This window comes from Tyto alba, unplaced genomic scaffold (assembly GCF_018691265.1).
Source record: "Tyto alba isolate M040663 unplaced genomic scaffold, T.alba_DEE_v4.0 Super-Scaffold_1, whole genome shotgun sequence".
NCBI classification, from domain to species: domain Eukaryota; kingdom Metazoa; phylum Chordata; class Aves; order Strigiformes; family Tytonidae; genus Tyto; species Tyto alba.
Window position 1 is genome coordinate 6,401,418 of NW_024881261.1, and position 14,576 is coordinate 6,415,993.

Below are 14,576 nucleotides of genomic sequence, written 5' to 3' on the forward strand. Positions count from 1 at the left end.
CAAACTGACAGAGCAACTAGCTGGCTTGGAGTGCAGGCAAAATGAGCTCACGTCTGCCTGAAGAAGATGGTGCAGACATTTTTAATTATATTTCAAAAGCAGTCTTAAAATAAAAGTGCCAAGTACCATTATTGTTAGGGCATCAGTACTGTAGCATAGAGGGCTCATCAGAAACCAAGCACAAATACTGCTTTCTCAGAGCTGCAAAACAGGTGAACAACAAATGTAGCATTGGACTCTATTAAATAGTGTGTATGAATTCAAGTCAAATATATATTTTCCAGAATAAATTATTCAAAATTTTTATAAAAAGCCAAAAAATACCTTAAAAAAATTATTTTCCACAGACCTTTTTTTGCTAGTATTTTTCTGAGCCCTTCATACAAATTTATGCTTCCCTAAAAAAATGGCCTACTTAGGAATCCACTTATTGCTTAGCTCCAAGATTTGTTCTGCCATGGATCTTGACGTCACCTGGAAATATCACATTCAGTAATATACTTCACACAGAACACAGGCACTGGGTTATATAGAGAGTCAACTGATTCCTACTTAATCAGACTAGTGGCGATGGCATCGGAACTCCCACATGCTGCGACTCTTCCCTTCTGTGTTGCCAATTTAATGAATGGATATCAGCTCACACCTTTCCTTTCAGACTCCTCATTTGCCTGGATCCACCAACCGGTCAAACAAGTAACAAAACACAAGAGCATGGATTCCTGCCACAGTTGGATGTCACATAATGAAGTTGTACAACACCTGCACCAGGGAAAGGACAGCTTCACAGGGGACTGTTCTAATACAACGTGCTTTGCAGCAGCAGCTATCTTTTTATTAAGATGTATTGTATTTGTCAATCTGTCTTCATTTCTCTTAACAGTTAAAGCTATCATTTATAACATGACAAAACTTACCTTCCCACTATTAATTTAATAGTATTTGTGCAGACGCCATTCAGAGCTAGAGCCAAGGAAACAGCTACAAAAGAGAATGAACAAACAGAACAATAATAACCTAAATAGCAAGCTATAAATTGTAGCATTACAGCATTTGAATTATAGACTGAAATCTTTACTGGTCTGAAAACTGAATGATCTTTGCAGCCTTCTGTTTTAATTATTACCCAGACTAAGGACAGACCAAAGAGCATCATAATAATCACATGACTGACTTTCTTTTGCTTTTACTCTTGAGAAATCTTATTTCCTTATGCAAAGCCAGTTTTCTTATCATGCCATTTGCACAGACATAAATCATCAGATGGAAACAATTATTAGAGAATCAAGTACTGTGCCTATCATCTTTGTAATTTACTCTATTAAAATCTTACGCTCTTTGGGTCAAGGAGAATTCCTGTGTAGATATATACATAATAAATATATATGCATATGTCTGTGTTCATGTATGTGTATATATATGTATGTATAACACAATTAAGCAATCCACTTTCAGGCTGAAGAATTGCGTTTTGGTGAAATCTAAAACTGGATGATTTTTTAATTTTTCTTTTGAAAGGAGATGGATATTTTGACTAAAAATGTTGACATTTTCCCCTTACATTTGCTCCCAGGATTAACAAATTTTCCTAATAAAATTGGAGTAATAAAGAGGAATTGTCATAGTAGGTATGTCTGAATCATATTTTTCATTTGTATTTGCACGCCAAGTGCCTAGACTTTCTGTACAACCTCATATAAAGCCTGTGGAGATCTCTGCCTTGATTTCAGTGGCACTTGGATCCAGTGCATACACTATTTTTAGATTAAAAACTGACTTAATGTGGCAGTCCACACTGTAGCTCCCTGTTACAACACAAGAGCCACTGCATTTTATTTGCCATCAAAAAAAAACCTATCAGGCAAATCTCTGATTTCCAGCAGAACAGTTACAGTAATATAACTTCAGATTATGGCAGCTACACGAGCTATTTTCTCATCGGACTGCTGCCCCAGATGCTGCACCTCAGCAGCACTCATCCTGTCTACATAAAATCTTTGCCTGAGGATATTATACATCATAAAAATGTCTGTGTTATAGGATCTATTTTTCTTTAAGTTAAAAAAAAAAAAAGAGGTCCTCCATCAAAGCAAAAACAAGGGTTTTCTCAGACTACAGCAATAGCTGTCAGCAAAAATAAAAGAACAAGTCAATCCTAGAGACACTGATATTGTTCAAAACTGTCTTACACTTTCAACACCTATGTCCACAGTGACCACTCAATCCCATGTTCTCTTTTTCCTCTCAGTTGTTCTCTCAGTTATTTATGGTGATTGCATGGTGAACTGAAATTTTCCACAGTCAAATGTATATGACCAGCAATGTCACAGCACTACATTCTCCTTTTTTATAAAAAGGACATGCAGAAATATCTCCTTTCTGAGACATGCAGTAAAGTTTACTCTTTTCACTGAGCTTTGTCTTGATTGTTCATTGCACACCTGACTGAACAGTGCTTTCACTGGTGCATATTCCTTACAATGGCAACCCAAATATCAAATGACAGTGTGAATGTAAGCTGATAAACAAATTGCATTTGCTCTCATTTTGTTTGCTTTAGGAAAGATTCATACTGCCCACCAGAAGTCATATAATCCAGTGAGTAGAGAAATGTACACACTTCCAGAGGAAAGTTTAAGGGCACCTACATTATGAAGCTGACTCCTTACCCTAGATGCACTGAATCACCTTCTTTATATTAATGGCTATATGAGGGGCAAAGCATTTTCACATCCTTTTAACCTTTGATCTCTTCTAAGTATGATGCCTAAAGAAATTCACCTTTTGAGGGACTTCCTGAATATTTCTTATGAACATTATGCGCCAAATCTCAGCATTTCAGCAAAGCTCCACCACAGTTAATGAATCTTCACATCACCAGACACATTAACATACTGAATCATATTAATGTACAGTACACTCGAACATGAGCCACAAAAAGTTCCACACTTACAGCACATACTGAAAAGGGATACCCTGCAGAACAGAGCATCAAGGCTGAGGTTTCCTTAGAGTCTGGATAGCAAGGAGAATAATGAGGAAGCTGTCAAGTTTTCTCCTGGACATTATAGAGGGAATCATAACAGAAGGCAAGAACAGTGGAAAAAATTAATATCTTTCTAAAACAAAAAGGTGAGAATAAGTGATGGAGAAACCAGTCCAAAGCTCCTTTCTTTCTTAAACAACAGAAAGTGAAACTCAGAACTGTGAGTGTATGCATTTTATGAATTGGAGTTTTTTCTACTGAATGGACTTGTCAGTAAAATATCACTTTAAGACATTTCAGAACTTCCTACAAATGACTGGCAGCAGCCAGAGCAAAACTAGGATCTTTTCATATTTGTGTTAGGGCAACTGGAGAAAGAACAAGCCATGGAAACTCAGCCTTGACTAAAAAAAATTTTCAAAGGCAGATACATAGTGCCATTTGCATCCTATCTAGCTAAGGCAAGGCTGAGTATAGGTTTGACCTTATGATCTAACGGCCAATAAATTAAAGTGTAAATTAGACACTAAAACAAAGTTTCAGAGTTTGGTATATTTTAAACATACTGCCAACAACAGTTCTTAGTGCTTCAAAGTATCCTCTGCCAGTGAAAGTGCTTCAGTCAATTTTGGTCTCTGGCAGTATCTATGAAAAAAGGATCTGGGCATATATCACTAAAAGATTCAAAAGATAGGTGCAGCCAGAATTAGCTGGAACAGTTTAAGACTTACCATCCCCATTGTCTATCTGCTCCTCTACTCAAAGTTGCTGCCTACAATTGTAATTAGATCTCACTCATAACACAGCCATAGCAGTTCACAGTCCAGGATTAAGCACACATCTAACTCCACTGGCAGTTTAAGATGTTGTGATTAGAAAAGCTGAGCCATGAGCACGGATTTTGCAATGGGGAACAATAAACTCCAGAAGGTCAGAGAAAACAATGAGAGAAGTAATTTCCTACACCAAGCAGCTGAGTCTCACAGGACTTTCCAGTCAAACCCTTAATTTAGAATAGCTGCAAGTATAAATAAGAGCTAAGTAATAGATTGGCTGTGACAGAAAAATATACATCTGAGCAGTGTCTCGGATGGTCTTGGCTTTGCTGATCAAATTCTAGCCCTTGCTAGCTAGATTGTGGAATTAAGGCACAGAATTTGTACATTTAGAAACACACAAAAAAACAAAAGACTTTTGTGAGATGGCTTGGAATTATAACTGCACCTAAAAACTACTGTAATGGACTGTAACAAAGACAGGTACTCTTCAAGGTTTAGACTACAATTGGAATCAGTCTCTGAGACCTATCCCACATTTTTCATCTTGAAATATGACATACATTACCTAAGAAAGCCTCTTTAATTTCAGTCTTGTCTGTTCGCCGAATTATTTTCACCACAAAAATGACTGCTAGTGGCGTAAGGAATGAAATTGCCTGTAAGAGATAACAAATATCACATGTGAGACCATCAATTCCTTTTCAGTCCAACTGATTAATAATTAGTTCCAGTTAGCTTCATTTAAACTGGAAGGCTGAGTGATCTTTATCAAACTCCTGACCTTAAGCAAAGTGGGATGATTTGTCTTTGCAACTACAGGGCAACAAATACATTAAAATTGTAGCACAACTGTGGTTTATAATTGATTTGTAATTGCCTGGAGCTGCATTTAAAATGTCAGCTTCATAAATGAAAAAGCAACAATGTATAAGGTTCACATAATTCATACACTGATCCATACAGATCCTATACATTTTTTCCACACACAGCACTGCTCCAGAAGGCAGCCCATCCCGGCTGTGCTCTCAGTAAGACCCTATTCAACATAACAGACTCCAGCACCAACTTCCTGACATTTAAAAATACTTTTTATTTTACTTTTTGTTTTCTTTTTAACTGTCGTTCTTGAATGCACTGAGAAGATCATGTCTTTATGATTGTTTCATTTACAAGTGTTTGGATGTGGAATGAACTCCTTGATTTTGTTCAAAAACAGAAAAACACCTGAACTTCTACAATTATTAGTTAAATAGAACCATATTCTTTTATTGTCAGTGCTGTAGGACAGGATTCTTCCCACAAGGAACCCAAAACAGCATCTGCACATCAACGTACACACGATATCCATGAACAGTATCTCCATTATCAAAGAGCAATTTGGACTGTGGTTGATGATCCACTGTAAATGTGGCAGTTATCCAAAAAGCATCCTACTTCTTGCAGTGTCTATATACTGCAGTCAGTCTTCCCAGAGCAGGTATTTATTGTCTTTCTACAGAGACATACTAGTTTCTCCCAAGCACAATACCGGGGAGTTTTTCATTAGTAGCTTGCCATGAAAACTATGATTTTGTTCCCAACTGGTCCTTCCATCATCCTTTCTGTCTCAGACTGCCGATTGCAGAGGTAAAAGGCAACTTGTGGCCAAGCTTATGCTTCTTTCTTTGTTTATTATTTATTTATGCTTCTTGCTGGTTCCAGCCTAAGTTAAACAATTGCTTTCTGGAATCTACTAACCTTTTCACAATCACATTTGTTCAAAACCAAATCAAAGTCTTTCAAAAGCATTTATTCTCTTGAAGAAAAGTGAAAATTACTGTTTTTTTTAAACAAGGTGAAAATCAAGCTGTATATGGCGCACAGAGCACTAAGGCTTATGTAAGATTATGCTATCTTTACTGAGGCTGAACAGTGTCTTCTTAAAGAACCTCACTGAAATAAAAAAAAACAGACATGATAGACATGTTATGATCTTCTCTTTATAATACAGATTAATCCCAGTCCTCATTTTATGCTTTTAGAATATCTGAGTAGGGAACAACATGAAAATGCACTACATTTGTTATTTTGGTAGTGCATCTTGGACCAGATTCCCTCACCTGCATCTGCAAAATATTATCTAACTCAGTGAGCCATATAGATTAAAACACAGTCTGGAGTCTGCTCCCCTTCTTTACATTTAGAAAGGCAAGCATCAGGTTTTGTGCAAAAAGATGCACCACTTCCACTTAAAATTCCCTTCTGTCTACAGTGTGTGTGAGATTCAAGTTAGGATGACAGTGCCATGTTCCTGCCCCAGAAATGTTCACTTCTCTCCATCCTCAGCAATAGTTTAACTTCTGCTTTCAGAGACAAAGAGTGAAATAAAAAAAGGTTAAAGCAAAACTTAGAATTACCATTTTCATTCTAAAAAGTAAGAATTGCCACCAGGAAAGAAAAGAAGATAGATATCTACATTCCATTCTTGAAGAACATGTAGAAATATAGCCAGGCTGACAAGCTTATAGTGGTGGTTTAATGGAGTTAGAAATCTTTTGAACAAGCAAGAGCAGCAGAAAATATCAACAAAGGATAGAATTCAAGTGGCAGCTTGTTCCAAACCACTTTACAATCAATCTTCAGAAATCTGGTAAAACTGCAGATTTCCTCATATTTCACAAGCATATGGACTTTTGAGAGAGATGAAGAACTATTCATGTTTGCAGTACATTGCTGTTCCTTACACAAAAGCATTGGCTGGAAGGTCTTTTTTATTCTGCAGCAAAATGCACAAATAAAGAAAGTTTGGCTTGCTAACGATGCCTTTTTCTTTATTTTGCAAAAAGATTCTATATGGCTCATATCCACAACAGATTTGGCAACAGTCTAATGAGCAATACTCTCCTCAGATGAATCTCAGTAATGTTTTCTTTTCCAGCAGTGAAACATTCCAACATTGCCTTGCTTTTGTGATACATGGACAAAATCTCTCGTCCATTATTCATCCTGGCAAGACAGAGATATGCTACAGTTATAGGGACTCCCACAGACTTCCATAATGCATTCAAGAGAAGTTGACAGTATCTTACACTTTCCAAGAAAAGGAACATCCACTGATAGCCAGAACAAGGCTCAGGTCTTTCCAGGCCTTGTTGCTTGCTTGCTACCCATGCAGAAGTCAACTTTGTCTAATTTGGATCTGTGTTTGGAGCGTTCACATTTCTCTTGAATTCTAATCTCTCAACATATAAAATAACCCAGCAGTTCATAAAGTCCTAGAGATCGCTTTCTGGTAACACAGCTATTCAGTTCAATATCAGAGTACAACACTAGTGCCAAGAAATTCTTTACATAATAAAAGCTTGTGATCAATTCTAGAGGTGGATTTTTTTTCTTTTTAATTAAAGAATAAAAAAAAAAATATTAGAAATTATATAAATTTCTTAATTTAAGAAGCTGTTCACTGAGTAACTGAGATGTCAGTGATCTGAGCCAGAAAGAGAACACAGACTATACAAACATTACTGACTCAGAGCTGCCTGTAAGTTCCATGCACCATGAAGTATACCAAAAGCTCGTTCTATGGCAGGTGGTTAACAGGAAAATGTAATACACATATCCCAGAATTGTGTTTCCCAGTGGTTACTGCATAGAGAACAAAGGATGGACTTGTGATGATCCCAACTGGTTTCAGAAATAGTTTCAGGACCACAGCAAAACCCTGTACAATGATTCACTATCGGTTCTTGAACTCTTCAGTTATAAACAACAATCAGAGAAAGCATGTAGCAAGGTAACGCTCAGCATAAGAAAAAAATGGCAGAACTAAACTCAGAACCCTTCCTAGTACAACAACTTAATGTTTTGTTTTGTGGTGGCTTTTTACATTTCAGGAAAAACATATATTTTCACCCATCCAGACTGAAAAAGTCCTTAATAAAACTTCCTCTTAATGCAATGTAAACAATATGTTGGTGACTTTAAATCCAGGCCAGGCCTTCAGTCTCTGTGTTAGAAAACTGAGACATATTGTTATCTCATAAATAGGAAGCACCTTCAAGTTGATCCTTAATTAAAATGTTTCTATAACTGAAGGCCTAAACGTTTAAAAAAAAAAATAAAATAGAAAATTAATTACGTAGCTGATTTGCATTTATTCTGAATTCAAGCCTTAATCTGAAAAGTAAAATCCTGGCTTCACTGAAGATACAGGAAAAGATGTTTTGACATAAGGGTACTAGGATTTGACCTCACTGCCAAGCCCATTCCTGCAAGATCTCCACTTTGATGAAGCTTTTGCAAAGACTGACCTACTTGTGTTAATAGCCTGAACTATACCCATAATATCTTAGCATTTCTGTAGTGGTCTATCTTTACTGCACTCTTATAAATTATATACAGATTATTACAGTTGTTAATCATTGCTAATGAAGGTTATCAAAACCATGAATTTTGATAACCAGGCAAACCATCAAAATCAGACAGGCAGTCTGCATGTCAACACAAGCTGTGCTGGGGAGAGCCAGAAGAACAGTGACAGCAGAGCAGCTCTATGATATATTTAGTATGCTTGTTGGCAGGAGCTAAAACAAAGGTTTTTGTATACATGGGGAAAGAAAAAAGTATTTGGAGGCAAATATCTCAGTGCCTGACATGCCAAAAACAAACTGGATCTGAAAATTAAAGCACTTAACCTAATAAGAGTATGGTAAGGTTTTGTCAGGTCACTCAACGAGCCAGTTCAAAAGCTTCTCTAACCATTTCTCTAGTATCCCTCTAAGTTAACACTAGCTTAAATCTTAAACTGTAAAATCAACATTCATAAAGTCAGTCACCTGGTAATGCTGCTTTTTACAAACTCCCCATGATTTCCTACATTTTGCCATTTTGGACATCCCTGGTTTGGAAAACAATTGTCATTAGAATTAAAGGAACACCCTATAGTTCTGAAAGATTTCCTACTGCTTATCAAATGAAAGTGTATTTAGTTTACAGCCATCAAATGACCAATAAACTTTTAGTACTTACAAACATAAGACGCGTAGGTATGTTGTCTGATTGCACCAAAGGATTTTTATACAGCCAGATCTCTTCTGGCTGGATAACCCGCTGGAATGGATCCAAAAATTCTGTAAAACTGAAAATAACAATTAAAGATAAAATTTTTTCACAATTTGAAATTATGACCAAAAATCCCATGAGAGTCCTGCTGATATAAAACTTCTCCCAAAGTTAATTATGGTATAACATGCATGAATTATCCTGATAATACATTGCTATCCTACCTCACTGCGTTTTAGTAATACAACCTTCATAAATATACCCTCAGGAAGATGATTTTTTAAAGTCTATATTCTACAACCTTATAAAAGTTCCAAAAAATTTACTGTGGAGAATAAATTGTAATTTTATTTTTTGTGGGAAAAGTGTGCAAAGAATATTGTGGGATTAGAAAAATCACATAGCAGAGTTTTTACACTGAACAAATTATATACCAGATATTGAATACAAAATATGTCTTTCAAATGTCAAGATTCAGACTTTGAAGTATGACAGTTGTATCTACAGGATCACAAAGCAGGGAGAAAGAAGCAGCCCAGACAATTCCTTCTACTTATAGAAAGAAGAGATAACTTTAGGGGATATCTCCAAAAGAGGCTTACTCCTAAAACAGGATGTGCTTGTAGAAACACATTTTTTCTTTTTTTCAGATTGCCAGTATTTGATTTGGCTGTCAAGTTTAAGAATAATCTAGCTCTACCTGAGATGTCTCATTCTACCAAAACTGACTGTTTCAATTTCATTCTCATATCATTTGGCTCTCTTAAAAAACAAACAAACAAACAAACAAACAAACAAAAAAAAAAAAAACAACAAACCAACCAACCAACCAAACCCCAAAGTTTTGTAATTATGTTATCTTGAAATTAAGAGCATCAAAATAAAATGCTGAGGTTACACTGTTATATAGAAAGTAAACTATTTCTGTGGGTATCTTCTGTCCAGCACTGAAAGAGGAATCAGGAATTGTGATCTTTGACTGAAGAGAGAAGTTTCAAAAGGTTTTTAGGACTACATAAATTGTCCCTCTTCATTTAAGCCATACTCTTCTTTCCACTGAGTCCTTCACTGTCCTTTAACTCTTCTTAGATTTGAAGTCATATCAGACTTCCTGGGAGTTTTGCCTTTACTGTACTCATTTCAGGGCTAGTTTACCAGGGCTGAAACAACGGCTGCTGAGAGAAGACACGAGGACCAGTTTACTGCATACTGGTTTTATCTAATCAGCCCATGGAGCCAGAACACAGAGGGGTAGTAGCCCAAAGCTTTTTTTTACTGTAAATTTCCCAATGCCAAGGGCTTTAAACCCCTCCAAAACCAGGTTTTATACAAGTAACAGCTACAACAGCTGACTTTGTAATAGAAAAAGCTCAAAGCAATCTGTAAAGCAGAGTAAAATTAAACCATATATATGCAACTCCCCCCTGTGTCCTCAAATCTAGCCATGTCAGCAATTTCCTAAATAACAACAAGCCTTATCCAGTCTTCTGGGTCTTAGGAAATCCTTCTTTATATGCCTTCTGAGGATTGACCAGCTGTTCTTCATTTTCTCACTGTAGTCTAGAATCTCTGCATAAACTACAGTCTCCCGCACGCCCAGCACATGCTACTACTGACCCCCTCCACCTGAGCACACTCAGACCCCCACTGGGCAGAAGGTACAAAACTCTCGGTCTACTCCAAAGAGCCCAACTGACCTCTACGTTCTAAAGGGAAACAACAAAATCTGACAACCAGACAAGTCAAACACAGTCTTGTCACTTGTACCAATAGTTATGTATCCCTTACTGATTTACATGGACAACCAGATTCTTCTAGAAACTTAAGGAGTCTGGCATTGCAAAAAGAGTATTTACTATTATATTCAGCTTGTTCAGATGCAGTCTGATCCTGCTCTCCAAAGAAGGTGCAAGGTGAATTTCAGAAGTGTCAAAACACTTTTTCAGTGTTTTCAAAATGAAAACTTAAATCTTTCTTAGGTGTAAAAAACAATGGCTTATGCAAGACATGAGAGCAAAACATTTCTGAAGAAGACTATTTCCAGGAAATAAAACACCTCATATATGAAAAATTCATTTTACAATTTTTCTTTTCAACTTGAAAAATAAAGGTTGATTTCTAGACAATGTGAGCAACCCCATTTCCAAATTTCAACTGAGAATCCTGAAGTATATTATTTTTTATTTTCAGTCTTTAAAGATATTGACAGAAGCTAAAAGCAATTAACTGTTGTTTGAAAGTGTTCAGCCGCCAAGTAAAGTCACAGGCCTGGGTATGACATGCAATACATGTCACCTGGGAGAACTGAATAGCAGTGTTCACAGCTATCCAGGACTTAACATTTGTTATGAAGATGTACATCCTGGACATGAATTCTGTATACTTCACCACCATCATCTAAACATAAATAAATAGATAAGCACATGCATGTCTGGGCATACAGAAGTTAGAGAAGCCAGCTGAGTTTCAGTGAGTACATCTTTCAGCCAGTCACATCTTTTCTGACATACTCCCTCATATATCTGCTGCTCTGACTGTACTGAGGCAGTTCTCAAACCACTGGGACTGATGGATACGCCAAGGAACGACTTGAAGCAGAGACACGTTCTCTGACATATCTAGGCCTTGAAGCATTTCTAGTAATGAAAAAAAGGAAACAACACACAAACATTTACACCTCAAGGTGATCACAGTGTATCCGTGCACCAGTGTGCACTTTTGGAAAACATGTCACATTAGACCAGAGATTTAATTAATTTGACATTATGAAGAAATACCAACATAGTTAAAGTTTTGGGACTCTTCCTGTTCTTTTGTTTCCTGTCTCCTTGTAATGTAAGAAAATTAAGATTAAAGTATAGTTGTCTAAATCTGAGAAATTAAACAAAAATCAAATTCACAGTTCTGACAGGAATCATGCTATGATACTGCAAATACATGCTAAATCATAAAATTTAATTCATTTAAGAGCAAAATAACACACATGCTGAAGAGCTGAAACCATAATAAATAACATAAATAGTATCTGATTCCAGTTGAGGACTGATTTTCTGATTAGTATATACTCACTATCTTTGTACTCTTCTAAGGAAAGATTCATTTCAACAAATCTATCAATGACAGTAATAATTATTATAATTATTATTTCATTTAATAACAGCAGTTTTGTATCCACTACATATTAAATCTGATTATGTATCCATTTCTTCCTCTGACTTGTGTTCTGAATGCCTTCCAAGAATAGTGTTCAAATACGCTGAAACATAATGAAAAAGAATATATATATAAATTAAGTGTTGAAACCAGGTAGAATAATTTCAAAATCATTACTAAAGGAGAGAGAAAAAAAAAAAAAAGATAGATGTAGAAGGCAGCAGATCTTGTCTGTGTGAACAATACAGAAATACAAAGTAAATAGTTAAAGGAAAGTACTACATGAAAAGAAATCACTTTTTTTTTCATCTTCAGAAAGAGCTCAGCTGCTAATTAAATTTTTATGCCAAAACTCATAAGAGAACAATTCTCTTCTTTTTTTGAAGCATCATCAATGGGCGACTGGATACAAGATTTAACTAGCTTGAAGGCAATTCCCTTTGTACTCTATTAAACAAATCATGAGGACATACCAGTTTCTAAGCTGCCTGACACTTAGTGATTTATGTTCCTTCATCCTAAACAAAAGTACAGTCTATTACTATTCATAAGCCAGCGCAAGCTTGTTTAAATGACTAGATGTTATTAGAAATTAATGTAGTCCTTGGATAAGGAAAACTGGTTTCTAGACATTTTCTATTATGTCTGAAAATACAACCTCAATCATATAATGTCCCCTGGTAGCAGATGGGCAACTTAAGAAGTTTACATCATGTTAGTACACAAAATTTTAGTATTAGCTTTTTGGCCTTACGTTTTCTGCATGTTTACATATTCATTCAACATTTTAAACAGTTTAACAAGGAATATTTTGAACACTTGAGCCTGATAACTTATATTTAAGGCATAAAAGAACCTCCATTAACTTCAAGAGGCTTTACCTGTGACTTTCAAAGCAACCCAAAGGAAACAGGAGCCCTAATTCCATTAAAAACATCAGTGAGGAACAAGTGCCCAAGTGCCTGAGGTTGCTTTGGACATCCCAACATTACCGCCTACAACACTACACTAAATAAAAAATTATCTTTTCCAGGTTACATTAACTTAATTTCCATTTAACAGCATGTAGCCCTTTAAAATAATTTCTATGCAAGCACCATACCACAGACTGATCAAGATAGAAGTGCACAGTAGTTTTATGACGATATGGGCTAATAATGTTTTTTTTTTATAAAATCATTCACTGGTGGTGAATGAATCAAACACTTCATAAATATCCTCACAGAGTCTTTGCCCTGTGCCCCCACCATGGTTTCCATCTCCCATAAGTAACAGCAGGGTATTGTTTAGCACCTAATCTTATTGTTTCAAAAACTGCTTACAGTAGGTGACGTTCTCTGGCATTTAGCAACATGAAATCAAGAAGCAATGACATTTAGAAACTGCTAAGATCAAAGAGTAATAAACAGTATTGCACTGGCAAAGTACCAAGGTACAAACCTTGAAACATTAGAGTAGATAAGTATGTTCCCAACAAGGACAGGATAGGAATAGAATAGGTGGGCCCAACATTAGGATTATATTGTTGTGTCCTGTTAGAGCAAGACAGAAGCTTCCAGCAATGAAATCATGACTAGCATTCACCTTAGAAACACTTACTAGAGTTGGGAGGATTGCCACTGGCCAACAGCTCCATTTCCAGAGAGTAACAATATGAAATTACACAGGGTTTTTGGTCCCGGAAATCTTGGGGACTTAAATATCTGCTTCATCAGAATTGTTCATAGCATATTGGAAGGTCAGAGATGGCTTCCTGGCTTTGAGCATCAACTACAGGTGTACAAGGGCTTTTTTGTTGGTGTAGTGTGAGAAGGTTGGGGTTTTTTACCTTTTGTCTTGTCCCTTGGAGACAAGGCTTGTCCCAACTAACAATACCTATAAGAGGACACAGAAGTATGTGTGGCATGACAAAGCACTAGAAGAGAAGGAAGATGAACTTGTGATTGTGACACAGTCTTTCATACCAGATAACTACTGACCAATCCTCCTCTTTTCTAAGCTCCATCTGTTGATAAGCAGATCTGATCCTAAAACGATTTTGTATGAAATTTCTCACTGGAGCAAGTAATGAAGAGATAGCAAAGTATTCATGAACCCCTTTTATAAATCACCTCTAAGGGCTTGTGGAAAAAAAGTTTGGCTCTGTCAACCATTCCCTGACTGCAGAACTCTGGGTGAGCAAATTCACCACTGCCTCTCCCACAGAAACACGTTAGCTCTGTCTGTGCTATTAGAACTCCGTTGTACACCTTCTTACATAGATATTTCCTTGAGTATTCCCCAAACTAGGTCTCAAATCTAGTAGTAAAAGCTTTTATAGTGTACCTGCTATGTTAAATTGTGCAATCAGTTGTCCTGACGCTAAAACTGCATAGTTGAGAGCAGAATCAGGGATGCTGAAGTTGGTAGGGCTCTGTATAGGTTGGCCTAATTACAGAGTATATACACAATACATAACTCAGTGAGAGATTCTCACACAACAGATTCGCAGCGTCAATATTTTGAATAAAGAGCCATAAAGTGGAATACATCATAGGGCACAACAGCTGTAGAGATAAGAAAATTATATTCTAAAAGACAGAATTTGCTTTAAGGGTTTCCAACAAGTGACCTAGGCT

The 14,576-nt window shown here is 36.4% G+C and overlaps 1 protein-coding gene across 1 annotated transcript in view; it reads right to left on the reverse strand.

Moving 5' to 3' along the window:
- The window catches only part of PLPP4 (phospholipid phosphatase 4), a 66,999-nt gene that overhangs the window by 38,300 nt on the left and 14,123 nt on the right, over positions 1-14,576 (reverse strand). The window contains exons 2-4 of the mRNA XM_042792130.1: positions 8,773-8,881; positions 4,331-4,421; positions 918-981 (exon numbers count right to left, since the gene is read on the reverse strand). Coding sequence (XP_042648064.1) covers positions 918-981; positions 4,331-4,421; positions 8,773-8,881 — 264 coding nt within the window. The remainder of the gene's footprint in view (positions 1-917; positions 982-4,330; positions 4,422-8,772; positions 8,882-14,576) is intronic.